At 36.6% G+C, this 15,479-nt stretch overlaps 1 protein-coding gene across 1 annotated transcript in view; it reads right to left on the reverse strand.

Annotated features, from left to right (window-relative positions):
* Positions 1-4,104: 4,104 nt before the first annotated feature.
* LOC140236885 (uncharacterized) overlaps positions 4,105-15,479 on the reverse strand; it is a 113,985-nt gene continuing 102,610 nt past the window's right edge. The window contains 2 exon segments of the mRNA XM_072316822.1: positions 4,105-8,245; positions 11,629-11,733. Coding sequence (XP_072172923.1) covers positions 8,078-8,245; positions 11,629-11,733 — 273 coding nt within the window. The 3' untranslated portion in view covers positions 4,105-8,077.

Consider the following 15,479-nt stretch of genomic DNA (forward strand, 5'->3'; position numbering starts at 1 on the left):
CCAGACAGTTGTCAAATTGTTTTTGTGACACAATTGTATCAATTTGGTTGCTCATTAAAAAACAAACAAACAAACGAACAAACAAAAAACACACATATGCAAAAACTATAATTCAACAAAGCTGATTATTCAATAGCTAAGCCATTAAGAAAAGAGAGAAGTTTTTAAAAAGAAATGAAAATGACAAGAAAATTGAAGAACAATCCAGGAGAAATACCACCACAAAAAAATAAAAAATAAAAAAAATCAGAAAAAGAAGAAAAAAAAAAACACACAAAAAATTACAGGACTTGTCCACATGCACTCGAGGCAGCTTAGCTATTCACTGCAAGCTTGAATGAAATGGACATCAATTAGAAACAAGTCATACATGCTATTTCAGTCACCTGCTGCTTTCCGTGCCATTTCCACAGTAGAAATCCATCCGTCAGATTCCAACCGATGTATCAATTTGTGTTGTCTGTTGAGAGGAAAACCTTTCGCTTGAATCAAGACAAGATATTTCTACTGGAAGGGACGGGGGGAGGGGGTATTGCAGCTAGCCATGGCCTTTTAAAAAAAAAAAGCGAAAAAACTAAACAAAACTTGTGTATGTTGTGATTTGTGATAATTTCATTTTCAATCCCGCACAGATTTCTCATGTGGGAATGATGACTCTTCATGTGTTAAAAAAAAAGAAGAAGAAAACTGGAAAATGATCAAAGGAGATGCCGTTTTGTATTTGCATGTACATATAGCACAGCAGCAAAAATACCCTTCCACATGTTAGAGGAAAATAGTTCCTGAAAAGCTGTTCGGTTCCATAAATGGTCACTGGTATAAAGGGAAAAAGTTATATTACATTATTTCATACTTAGGCAGCTATCAACTTTGTTTTTGATATTGCTACAGAGCCATGTTGCACACAATTTTGTTTAAACTTAAATGTACAAATATCTAAAAAGCAACTTTATATGTTTCATATGTTTACCCAGTTAAAGTCCAGTGTTAAGGACTTTGTTTTTTATGTTTTTTTTAATGTCAGTGTTAAAATGTAGTCTTATATATTTAATTGTGCCCAGGGATACAATAATTCATTCTCTGATATATTTCTTCTCTGCATCTTGGCTTTCGATCTCATTTCTTTCCCTGCCATCATTTGTATCTATCCATGCCTTGAATATTGTGCTCTCTTGCCCGATTTCATCCATTCCACACCTCTTGGCCCGAATTCACGAAGGTGGTACAAATGAAACCATGGTTTAAACCATGGACAAAATCTATGGAGCGCCAAGTGTCGCATGGAATACTTCGTTACGAAATCACTCATTTCGTCAATGAAATGATGATTTTGTAACGAAATGCCAACGTTTGGTAACCAAATGAACACTTCGTCCACGAAATGATAATTTCGTTAACGAAACAGTCATTTTGTCGACGAAATGACCAATTTCGTAACGAAATATTCCATGCGACACTTGGCACTCCACAGTTTTTGTCCATGGTTTAAACCATGGTTTCATTTGTACCACCTTCGTGAATTCGGGCCCTTTTGTTTATTTGCTTCTATGCTTTATGAAATCTACCTCCATTCTTTTTTTTTTTTTACCTTTTCTTCTTCTTCTTGCCTCATAAATGCCCCTGTATCGATTTGGGAGCGCATTGATAGTGCCAAGAGAAGCTAGCTTTATATTTGAAGAGTTTGTTTGCAAAAACCGATAAGTCCCTATTTGTCAAATGGAGATATTTGCGATAAACGGTCAAGAAAAATAAAGAGAATAATAAGAAAATTTTTGCTTCTTTTGACCATAACTTGAAAAATATACCTTTATATGTAGTGACCAATATATCATTTAAAAGGTATTGATTTGTACTTTATGACAGAGACCGTACTTCAAAATCTTCAAAAATGGACTTATTGGTTTTTGCAAACAAACTCTTCATTTGTCTACCAGTATTGTTTTCCCAGTGCATGTGCCCACATATTTGCTTTGCGTGAACTAGCAACGCTGCAACAAAAATTACAGAAAAGAACGTAATATATGTGCCACTACATGATATATAAGTTATGGTATCTAGCACCAACACTGCTATGGCTAGTATGGGACTGGTATGAACCTCTTTACTTTCAAATGAGACTGTGCCTGAAATTGCCTGAGACTTTTCTCTCTTATTCTACATTTTACTTGTACACAACTCATGCCATTTTTCATATTTATTTTTATATGACTGTCAAAGAAAAAAAAAAAACTTTTTACTTGTCTTTATTTTATGTTTTTCTTGATGTTGTTGTCTGGTACATTTCCAAAACCATGCTTGGGCCTTACAATACACTGTCATTATATATTTGTCACTTTTAAAAAAAAAAGTTGTAACTCCCAGCATTTTACAGCACAAATACTCCTGTTTCTCCCAGTGGCATGTCTCGTTCCATTTTTAAACATTGAAATCCAAGTATTTTTATACAAGAAAGCATATATATTTTGCCAGCATCCAAATAAAGAAAAAAAATGCATTTACATGATGTCTTTGACCGCTTTTGTTTCTTTCACTTTGATGAGATGTGTGCTCTGCTTGTGATTCTGTACTCTTGAAGACTTACAATGTACTCTTACAAAATACATTACGTAGTTGTATGCATGCATGTATGTATGTGTGTATGTATGTATGTATGTATATATATGTGTGCGTGTGTACAACTAGTTAAGTTTCAACTTCGACCATGTGAAAAAAAATAGTGGACAAGAAGGGAATTTTTTGTTAATTTTGTCCTAAACATGCAAATATTTTGTTACTTTGTATGGAAGTAACTTTGTTACTTTGTATGGAAGTAAAAGTTTTGATTACTGTCATTATTTGAACGAAAATGAATAAATACCACTGAAAAAAAGTGTGTGTGTGTGTGTGTGTGTGTGTATGTGTATGTGTATGTGTATGTATTTTGATTAGAAACTTGTAAATTTCATTTCTACTATATGGAAGAAAAGCTGTGCACAGAAAGGAAATATCTTGTTCAATATTGTTACTTTGTACAGAAAGACATGTACACTGTACTAGCTTAGATTTCTGTCCTTATGTAACTTGAATGGAAATTGATAAACAACGTATATAGAATAGTAAAGTGTGAGTGTTGTGTGTGTGTGTGCATACGCGGGCGCGTGCGTGCGTGTGTGTATGCGAAAAGAAGTCGGTTGTTTTATTTAAGAGGGCAAATTCTCCACAGCAACATTATATGTACGTGTACTGGTAAATGTCATGAAACTGAATAATTCACAGAAACTGTTACGCCACAATCAGGAGCATCATCTTCACTAACTCTTGTCAAGTATCAGCAAATAACCACCCATTCCTCTCACTCCAAAAAAAGAAATCAAATATCTTTTTTAAGCAACCGTAGAAAATATCCATATTGTGTTTGTTTTTAAAATACAAAATAATCTACTATTGATTTTTTTTAGAATCATTGAAATGTACACAAACTGTAAATTATAGAACAAATTATTCTCTAAAATGCCCCTTCCAACTTCCCTGCCCAAAGACAGAGTATAAAAGAAATTCTTTTGCGTATGTCGGAGCCAGTTTGTTTACTGCACTCCCTGTAAATGTTCAAACATGTACATCCCTTTAAAGATTTAAAAATTGATGCAAAGCCTTATATATTGATTCCATTGATATGTAACGGTGCTATATATCCATGAATCTGCGTGCACTTACTATTAATCCACTCTCCATGTCTGTAGTTTAAATGTTACCCATAACTGTAACTTGCATCACAATAACAATACTGAAACATTATCAGAGACTTGGAAATGTACATTCTCTTTTTCATATGGAATTTCAAACAAAGAAATTCCAAAGACATATTTTGCATACTTCTCCATCTCATCTGGGCCCCATTTCATAAAAGATGTTAGGATGGCAACTCTTACTGGAATGGCAACTTCCAAACGCAACATCCAATCAGGAAGCTGGATTATAGTTGTTACCATGACACTTGCCATTCCAGCAAGAGTTGCTTTCATGTCAACTTTAAATGAAAAGCCCTGGTCAGCCAAACAAATTTAGGTAAACAAGAAGTCAAACAGGACATTGTAATATCTCTTTCGATATTTTATTTTTGTTGTATGCTTCATTTTTTTTGGACGGATTCATGGGTACAAAGACATGAAAAACTTATTACACACAGGCAACACCACACACAGACACACACAAACAGAATTCAAATTCCCAAATTCTCTTTGATATCAAAATACCAAGACTCAAGGTGAGAATAACTATACACTCCTTGTGAAAATCATGAAATTTCACAACCACTACAGGAACTGCAAACAGTGGTGATACATCCAGTTGATAAAAAAGTGCACATTCTGTGCTGGAAATGCATTTCTTTACACTCTTTCTCATTCCAGTTATGTGTAAAAGTGGAAATTTTTGCAGTGTGGAAATTTTTGCGCAACAAGAAACCAGCACGAAAATAAAAACTAAACACTTTTTGCTTGTCAATTATGTAACACTATTATATGTTTTGATTCCACGGATCTAAAAAAATGCAGAATTTATTTTACCCGACTGAGTGTGACAAAATTTTTCGTGAGAAAATGTCCACTTTTACAGTAACCGGCTTTGACACTGTTGAGTTTGCATGCAAGAATGAAGAATCTAACTGCGCAGAATCATCCTCTGGATTTACTAATGTATTGATTTCAATGTAAGGCAGCACACTGAATTGCGTTTGGATTATGAGTCATTTTCAGAGCGTGTAACATGATGGTACAAAAATATAGCACAAATCTTTATAGAAAGCCTAGCCTAACATAAGGAGGCTTCAAACAACATTTCAAAACCCTGGAGTGGTATCTTATACTCATAGTATCAAATAAATTGTGGTCTAAAATGGAAGGCTTCAGACACGTTTGACTTTTAGACAGTATATAAAGTGCCAGAAATTGGCTTGATAGTAAAACAAAATCTCAGACAGAACAAGAAATATGTGTCCTGATTTCTAAGAGCAAGTCAAAATTTGCATACAAGTAAATACTGGCTCTTCAATCAGTTCCGGTAATGATCATAAGCCACAAGGACACATAGGAGTTCTCACTTTTTGAATCGTGATAAAAAAAAAAAGTTTACTTTATTTGATGATTTTGGCATCACGCTGAAAAACTCATTTATTTAAGGTGTTTGCGAATGTGGCTGTAGATGTGTGGCGAGTTGACTATACCGTACAAAGTTACCGAGTTACTTAATATGCTCTTTAACAAAATTTGGGTTTGATGCATCTATACAATTACATCAAATGTAGTGTTTGACCAGCTGGTAGAACATACGTAGACAAATGGGGGAAATTAAAGTTGTACCCAATACAGTAGTGATATCTCTTCATTTCTTTCTGTGGTTACATCGCCACAATTTTTATTTTTTTTTTATTTATTTTTTTTAATGAAGACAAATGGAATGTTTTGATTTTGACAAGATACATCCATACACATTTCTTTAACCGATAGTGATATGCATGTATCCTACATGGAATTCGTATTAGAAATCAAAGGCAGACCTTTGCGATCACTTTTCCAGCTACTATTTATTTATATATGTAATTGGTATATATCATACAAAAACAACAACAACATAAGAACAAGCAAACTCAAACTGAAACTTCACACAGTTCATGATATTCATATACATGAAAGGCGCCCTCATTCTGTCCCTTCTTCTCTCCTCTTTCCATTTTACTCTCTTTCTTCTTCTTTTTTTCTCTTTCTGTCTTTCACTTACATGAATGGATACCTCATTGTCACTTCAAGAAAATTTGGCCCACTACCACAAATTCACAACAAAACAGAGCAGGTGACAGCACGCATATCATATTCAAATTCAGAATACTGGCTCGCTGAAAGCACTTAGTAACTACACAGAAACGTTTTACACCACTACATTTCTAAACATAAATCTTTTAGGGACCTCCACTCTTAAAGGGTAATTTAGTCTGTGAAGAAAGAGAAAAATTTTATGAGCACAGCAGTGAAAATTTTATCAATATTGGATTAAAAGTATAAAGGAAGTTATGAACTTTTAAAGATTTACTAATTTTTGCAAAACAGTTCTCAAACAGTTGATATGAGCTGACGATGTCATCACCTCACAAATTTTTATTAATTGTGTACAGTTTTTTTCCCTCCATACGCCCTGGTTGAATGATTTCAAAATAATGATCAGTCTAACATATCAAGATTTGAGACTATGGCATAATCCCACTTAAACAAAAACAAGAACACAAAACTGAAAATGTCAAGGTATTACAATGTATTACAAACTAGGTCTATATGGCAAAGTTGTGAGGCAATGACATCATAATCAAATTCATCATTTGCATATTGATATTGACTATTTGAAAACAAGCGAAACTTCATAATTTCATGAGTTCCCTAATTTTTACCTGATTTTGATCAAATCGCAAGAAATCGCAGAGTGTGAGGCAGCCTATTTCACTGTTGTGGTTGTAAAATTTTACTCTTTCTTTTCGGACAAACTTTTGACTTGTGTGGAGTTCCCCCTTTAATGAGCAGTAAACGTAGGTTGTGAATGCTTTTACAATGCCATCTTGGCACTGGTGGCTGCAGTCAGAGAAACTGCAGATGGGCGAATTTAAGACGGCCTTGCCTCTGTTCGCCTTGATAATTGACCTTGTAAAATGAGCATGGGGGTGGCAGTTACGATAGCTGTTGGTTTAAATGATCACGAAGCAGTAAAAAGGCACAAAGTGAAGTACTGTTTGTCAAATTGTTCCAGGGTACACATTCATGGGACCCCACCAGCCAAATATGAGCCAATTTAGTGTGCTACTCTAACGTTGGTAGCTCACGTGACCGAACCTCGTCATCCAGCCGCAAAAGAGTCATCCCGGCCACAATGATGTTTGTGCATAATGATAATTGACTGAACACTTTGTGCATGCTATATAACCACCTCGAATAATATTACATTATCTCAAATAACGAAAACAATTTTTAAATTCTTCATGGAACCACCCCAGATATACACATTAACGATATACTTTTGATCATTTAACATATCAAGATGATGGAATATTGATTTCTCTGCCAATGAAGGAAGGAAAATGAAGGAAGATCATGTGTTGGTCCCTCTATAACATTAAGAATTGGTTTAAACACATGCATTGGCCATGTAATGAACCAGCATTCTATGGTCCAAATGAAAAGCTATATTTGATGACTTAGCGTCATTCAAGCTACCACAACTTTCATAATTTTTATTATAATTTTTTTTTTTTTTTTTTTTTTGGTACAGATATGACTGATATACATGTACCCTATCTATTTTGTTTCTCTTATGTCAAAGATTAAAAGCAAGATAACTTTCTCCTGTAGGTAAATGCCACTTAAATTTCATCCAATCAGTCACTTTCAATCAAAACAACCTTTTTCCAGTGTGCTAATTTTCCCAGAAAGTTGTCAGTACTCTTAAAATCAGATTAAGATGAATTGGCATCACTGTGGCAAGTGTATCATGATACACAATTCAAGTATGTGATGCAAGATGTAATAACTACATGATAAATTTGACTGACAAACAATATTGAGAAAAGATTTATGATATTATTCTGTAAAAGACTTTGATGTTTGCTTTGTTTTGTTTGTTTGTTATTTTCTGCTATATTTTCAACAAATGGTATTCTGATAGCAGGGCCCTGTTGCAAAAAAGTTCAGATCAAACATAAGTCAGAAAAATCAAATATTAGTCCCTAAATACTCAAATCTGATTGGCTGATACCTGACTTATAATTGATTTTCTGACTTACACTAATAAGTTTGAATGCATCTTTTTATGCAACAGGCTCCAGAGAATATTCTGCCCAGAATTTTAGATGACTTGCAAAAGGTGTCAACACCATTGAGACCATGCCATCTTCACTGAATCACTTTGAAAACACAGTCATGGTAATAACAAGACTACTTTAATATAAATAAAAGTGGCCACTTATAATGCGCTGAAGTCCATGGAAAAAGAAAGTCTGAATTTAGCTTTTGACAATTTGGTAGCACTTGCATGTCCGCCCATTTCGCTGCCACTCAAAGGGTCACAGGCGCACCCCAGACCTGGACTGTAGCGTGGTGTACTCCACGAGGCATACTGGGAGAACCTGTAGGCTGTCAAAGATGACGTACTCCTTGCGGTCCATTGGTAGGACGCTCTCATGTGCACCATCTCCACCATCTGTGTTCTTTCTGGACAACCTCCCTGGGGTCTAGGATGAAAGCAAAGGTCATAGATGAATGTATAGAAGTACTTATGTATGTATATTTGCATGTACATACTCTTTGGCCAGAATTCACGAAGGTGGTACAATTGAAACCATGGTTTAAACCGCGGACAAAGACCGTAGTTTTGTATGGGGCGCCAAGTGTTGCATGGCCTATTTTGTTACGAAATTAGTCATTTCATCGGCGAAATGTTAACATTTCATAATGAAATGACCATTTCGTCTTTCATCGACGAAATTTCGTAACGAAATGGTCATTTCACCGACGAAATCTTTTGTATGTATACTTTTCTCAAAAGTTTAAAATTTTTAAGACACAATGTCTTTGCAAGACTTGTGTGCTATCTGCTATAAATAAAAAGAAAGGTCAGACATTAATAAAATTGCGACACAGACAAAGAGCGGGGGGGGGGGGGGGGGTGGATGTAGGCATCACTTTCAAGACCACATGGCTTTCATTTTCTATCAGGATCCAGCCAGAATCAATCCTCATCGGGCTCAGGGCGGTGCTCCACGTTTTGTTCATTTGGATGAACCTGGTATCATTTCCAGCTCTCGTCTTCCCGCATCTCCTCATCAGTCACGTCGAGTTCAAAGGTGAAGGGGGCTCGGCTGCTTCCTAAAAAAGACTTCTAGCTGGTCCAAATTTAGCTACCAGGTATTAAAGTCTTCTTTGTGTGTGGCCAGCTGACAGCACCGCATGGTACGTCCCTGTAGCCTTGGTCAAAGGCTTTCACATTTTTTTTTTCGGCAACAATCACGAGCAAAGTGAGCTAAAGCCAAGCACGTCATCACTCGGGGTCCTTTGAGAGCTGCGAATCTGATTATTATCCATGTGGTAGGTGAAAGTTGTAAATGATGCACCATTCTCTTTGAGAGTCAGTAACTGGATGATTTTGTTTATAGTCATTCCGACCAACAGAATCTCTAGATCAGCCATTAGACTAGTCAAAAAATGAACAATTCAATTCATCAGCTTCAAGTGATTCTCACTACCAATTGCTGGTACAAAATTTTGTATTTCACAGACATAAACTTCAGAAATTCTGAAGAGTCTCGAAATGCGTAATTCAATGCATCAGCTCGGGGTGATTTTCATTACCAAATAATGCAAGTACAAAAGTTGTTAATTGAAAGATCAAATCATAAAGTTAAGAAATATTGAATGGTCTCCAAAGGTTCTCTTGGCGGTGGCTTGACTAGCATGATGACCTTCGTCTCGCTTCTCTTGAAATTATTACAGTGAGAGGCCTTAGACGAAGACTACTATCCACATTGAATGACATGTGCTGTGAAAGCTCAGGAAGAATCTATATTGCATTAAAATCTCTAGTTGTCGAGTATATATATGTGTGCTTGAATGTGTGCGTGTGTGTGTGTGTGTGTGTGTGTGTGTGTGTGTGTGTGTGTGTGCGTGTGTGTGTGTGCAATAAAACCATTAACAAACATCTACATTACATGATTACACACGGTTGAAAGACCGATCACATAAATCAAACTTCACATTATGAACTCTTTAAGATGAGTTCACTGCATTGCTTCATAAAAAACAAAAAACAAAAGAAAAGAAAATGTAGACTCTTACCCCTGCCACACTTTTTTTTTTCTGTGGTTGGTTCCAAGAAAATGCGGGGCTTTGGTGCGAGTAGGATGTTTGTAATACATAACTTAATTTTATATTTCCCAGTGATATGAAAAAAAATGCCACTAAACTCATATTCAAATATGACTCCTTCCATTCTGTGCAATATTTAATGTAATTAGATCAATTTTACGGGGAAATTAGCCATCACATGTGATGACTGGTCTAGAATCCAAACAGTCGCGACGTGGCTAACCGACAAGGGGGCAACTTCTTGTACTTGACACCTCAACATGACACGTATGACTGCTAAGAAGATTTTCCTTCAATTCAAACATCATTTTCTTGAATGTCATCATATACAGCCATTTTTTTTTTTTAATCCCCGGGGATCGCCACCCGTTTTACAATATTAGGGGGCTATGGAAGTGGGTACAATGTTTGTGTGACTGGTGTTACGGTTTTTATCCCACAAAGTCGTAAACAGACTTCCACGCTACGTCCCAAGAGACAAGGAGTCTCTTGAAATGATGGAAAGGACAAATGAGGAATGGTGAACGGTAATCGGTGTCAAACGGTGAAACCGTGGCAGCCATGGATAAAGGTTATTGAACTTTATATCACACCCAAATAGATCCTTGTCATTTGATTGGTTGCTTGACACTGATCATTCGTCCATTTCACTATTAAGTCATCATTCGTGCATTTGTGGCTCCATTTATCATGCAATCTTGGATCCATGCGATTTGCTCCATTACATGCACGCCAAGAGCCTGGCACACTACTTACGTCAAATGCTTGCGTTTGCAGTGTGCATGCGACCAAGCACACTGTAAAAGTTGAAATTTTTGCATATTTTGCGCAACCAGACACTAGCACGAAAATAAAAGCATGCAAATATTTTTGCTTACTATATGTTCCAGTAGTTGATATCTCGATTCCGCGGAATTAAATAAACAAACGAAACTTTTTTTACTCGGCTGAGCGCGAAAAATTAGTCGCGGGAAAAATATCCTCTTTTACAGTATTGACAGACAGAGCGTTAGCATGTTGCGCTCAGTGAGCACTCTCTCGATCTCAGATCTTGTACATTCTCTCTTGTTTCTACATTCATAAAACATGAAATGACAACGATCTATTCTTAGGTGTTATATAAAACAAATGATAAATGTTTTTCACTCGTGGAATGGACAGAATATTTCATTTGGTGAAAGATGAAATTATTGATCCATTATAACTTGCCTGCGCCTCGTTGAATGGATCATCTCATCTTTCACCTCATGAAATACTCTGTCCACTGCACACATAAACATTTATTATTTGCATGATAAACACTGTATCCCTTATATCAAAAGTGGAAGTTATGCCAGCATTAAAATGTCTTGTGTCTCTATGATCTCAATACAAAATCAATTCTGCCCATACTCCTAGCAAACAATTCATAAGCGACTCAGCATGATTTGAATGATAATAGTAACCCCTTAAAGATCGAACAATCTTTGGGATACTGTATACAGTATATATTTAGCGAGTCTAAATTTTTGCCAATCGGGAATTCCCAACAATTTTGCGAGTGGTTAAATTCGCGATAGTAGAGTACTGTACTGCACAGAGAAATGTATATGTGTGTGTCACATTCATATCGTGATTAGAGTCATTATTTTTTGCGTGTCTTTAATTTTGCTAATAGCACCAGACTCGCGAAATTCGCAAAAATAAAAACCTCGCAAAATATTCGGCGTATACAGCATCTTAATAGTAAGGAAGAGAAGGTACATGTACTCACCACTATGGAATCAAAGCCGATTGGAGGGGCCACCCTAGTCCGATCCTTCTTCACCACAGATTCTGTATTGCCCAAGCCGACTTCGGCAACCAACATCTTACCCAACTGAAACATGAGCACAGAAAGAAAAATAAACCCATCATTAACCGACAAATGACAGATAAATGTACGGATATTAAAATATTCATAACTGATAAATTATGTGGTGTTTACACACTGTACAGGATTACAAAGTAAACTGCAATGCACATTTTTATTCAAACATACATTACTTTCAGACTATACACTGCATATTGCTTGAAGTACAATTGATCATGAGGGTGCTGAAAATAGAACAGTTCATGAAAACATTTTAACAAGTGTAAGGTAAGATACCTTCGCAGCATGAAATCTGTGTGAATCAGAGTTGATGGCCTTTTTCGCAGCATGAAATTTCTGCAAATTGTCACTGGCATTCAATGTATATAAAGTAGACAAGAACTTTTCGTGTGCATTTTATCTTCACGAATCTTGGCTCTCATGAAATAAGCAAGATTAAAATGCACATGAACACTTCTCATTTTACAGTATACGAATGCCTTCTTGACGAGATGGTTACAGCTTGGTAAAAGTTGCCAAAGGATTTACCAAACAAGGCAACAATTCATTGAGGTGAACTGGAGGTCATGTACCAAAATGCAGACGCAGTAGGTGGATCAAACAGCTTGTTACTTCGAACTCTGTGACAAATACATCCAAACACACTAATAACTGATCTATAAAGCTTCACAATAGCAGGCTTAGAAACAAGAAGGGTGTCGCAGACCTTTGAATAGACCACATCACTTAGTTTGCCTCCGTAGCGAGGTTTATGTGATACCCACTGGGGAAGGTCAGGTGCTCACCAGATGCAGGAAAAATATGACACCTTCGCATGACATACAATCTTTTCGCTTACTGCAACATGGGGACATTTGATAACAACAATAGAATATATTCATTTGTTTGTACACACCATTTTCCTAATATGTAAACATACAAGCAGAATAAAAGTTTAGAATCGAAACTATGACAAAACGCTTCTGTTTGCAGGCTGTCTTTAGTGAAACATTTTGTGAAAGACATGAAGTGGAAGGAGTTTCTGATAGAACTAAAATATTAAAGGAGAGATGTAAAAAACTTGAAAAACTTGTCTGTTTGCTTTATAGTAGAGTAGGCCAAATCTATGTTGTTGTTTTTTTTGTTTTTTTTTTGAATGACATACAGTGGCACTTTAAAGATGTTACACAAGAATTTGAGCACATTGCAGCAACATGCTCAAACCCCTCATGGACCATCCTGGTATCATTTTAGAATATGTTTCTCTTTTAGAATATCAGTGCACATGATAGAAAAAAAAAAAGAGCTATGTCAATATGTTTGTTTTTTTACTCCTCATTTTGCTGAAAGATGTCCATATTGATTCAGAATAAATGTGTGCGTGTGTGTGTGTGTACGTGCGTAAGTGTGTATGCATTGTGTCCTATGGTGGGGGTGGCCCACTGGGGGTGCTGCATGGGGAAGGAGGAGTGCAGAAAGAGACCCTATACCATTACATGTTTGTCACGCCCGTTAGAAGGGAGGTGTGAAAGTTCGCACACGACAATTCACACCCGAAGCTGGTACCCCAGCTTGCCCCAGACCAGCGGGATCAGGTTTTAGTGACCTCCCTCCTTTAGCCCGACAAGCAGAGGGCAAGGCGTCAAGGTGCTTGCTGAGATCGAGTGCGGAGACAGACGGACAGATTGACAGACGGACAGACAGACACGCTTCAGTACAACCAAGAGCAAACAGACTTGTGATATTCGCCCTGAACTTAATGGCTTTTACTTATGAAGAAAAGAAACGAAAAGGGGTGGGGGGTGGGTGGGGATTGAAACAACTTCCATATCTGCAATTCAGAAGGGAGTAAAAATGTTCCAAAAATGCACAGCAACCGTGTGGACGTGAGGGTCTGTATGACGAAGTACAGAGTGCGGAGAAAAATTTTGTACGATAACACCGCCCTCTAGAGTCTGTATAGGGGCTCATTGCGGTCGACGAATAGTCAGCATCTGACCAGACAAACTAACGATGGCGAATTGGAGAGGAACACAATTATCCTTCAGCGTATGTCTCTCAAAATGTACATTAAACGTGCGTGTCAATGCGTGCATACTTATGTGCGTACTTGTACCAGCTAGCAGATTGTAAATGAAATCATGGGAGGTCATTGACTTTTTCCGTTAGTGGGCCAAGCATGTGGCAAACTGTGGAAATTAGCTAATTTAGAATTTGTGTGGGGTGCGGAGAGGGGGTCCCATTCCAATTTTGTATATCATATTACTGAAAACACACCAATTTTTACTAGAAACATACAGACACAAAACATTTATGAGATAGAGGCAACAAAATCATGAAAAAACCATCATGGGCAAAAAAAAAGAACAAAGCAAAACTCTTATGTATCAGACTATCCATTCAATTAATTCTGATATCATTATCATTCTCATTATTAGTAGTAGTAACAGCAGAAGTGTAGAAATAATAACAGTAGTGATTATAGTGGTAGTGGTAGTGGTAGTGGTAGTAGTACTACTACTACTACTAGTAGTAGTAGTAGTAGTAGTAGTAGTAGTAGTAGTAGTAGTAGTAGTAGTAGTAGTAGCAGTAGAAACAGTAGTAGTAGTAGTAGTTGTACTACAGTTATCATCATCATCATCATCATCATCACCATCACCACCATCACCACCATCACCATCATCATCATCATCATCATCATCACAGTTTCATTAGTATTACATGTTCATTTGGCACCTGTAATAGAAAGTATGTACTTGTAACTAGTAATACACATGAAAATGCAATACATGTATCGTTCAATTTCCTCTCTAATGGAGATGGCTGCCTGGGTATAGAAAAGTCAACCAATATAACTTGAGAAAGATGACACTCGGGCTGTCAACACTTATTCCCATCCTGTCAAATAGTATAAAATCTGGATTTCAGGCTTTCCATATGTCGCTGCACCTGTAGATTCACGCACCAGGTGTGATACGGTCTGTTTACATCATTTCCATACGGGAAAATTACATTGTTTACATTCCAAGTGCTCTGCCGTGATGATTCTACCGTTGATGCTCACACGACTGCATGCATGACTACTGTTCAAGATGCCATGCCATTTTGCACTTCGGATTTAATGTTATTTGCAAATAAGGTGTTTGTGATGCAGGGAGTATATAGCTTCACTTACACCGAAGGAAAAAAAAAATCTTTTGGAAATAAGTTTCCGTTTCTGCCATTTTGAAATGACTGCAACACATGATAAACATGCTACTATTACACAAGCACATTACCTTAAAACTGAAAATTCTATGATTCAATGATTGACAAACTTATCTAAAATGAATTTCAAACAAATCACATCTATCTCACATATTCACAACTGCACTAGTTATTGTCAGTATATAAAATCTTCGAGAATGTATGTTATAGGTTCACCATTTGCATGTCCTCAATATAAAAAAAAAAAAACCCCAAAACACCAAGCATCACATCCCCACAAACTTATGCTAAGTTTTTTTTTTCTTTACTAACACCATATTGTGGCTTTAAAGGCATATGAGCATCTGCATTAATGACTTTCAATGGAAAATTAATTATGCGAAGAGAATATCTACAAAGTAGGTAGTACTTATCCATGCCTCCGGGTCAATGGTATTTATAAAGCAGTGTGGAGGAAAAGGATTGGCTTACCATTTAAATTTAAAGCGTATCACTACCCTGAAAATGAACTTTGTGAAATAGAAGCGCCTTGTTCTAAAAATGTTTTCTGAAAACAAGAGAGTGTA

This window comes from Diadema setosum, chromosome 13 (assembly GCF_964275005.1).
Source record: "Diadema setosum chromosome 13, eeDiaSeto1, whole genome shotgun sequence".
Lineage (NCBI taxonomy): Eukaryota > Metazoa > Echinodermata > Echinoidea > Diadematoida > Diadematidae > Diadema > Diadema setosum.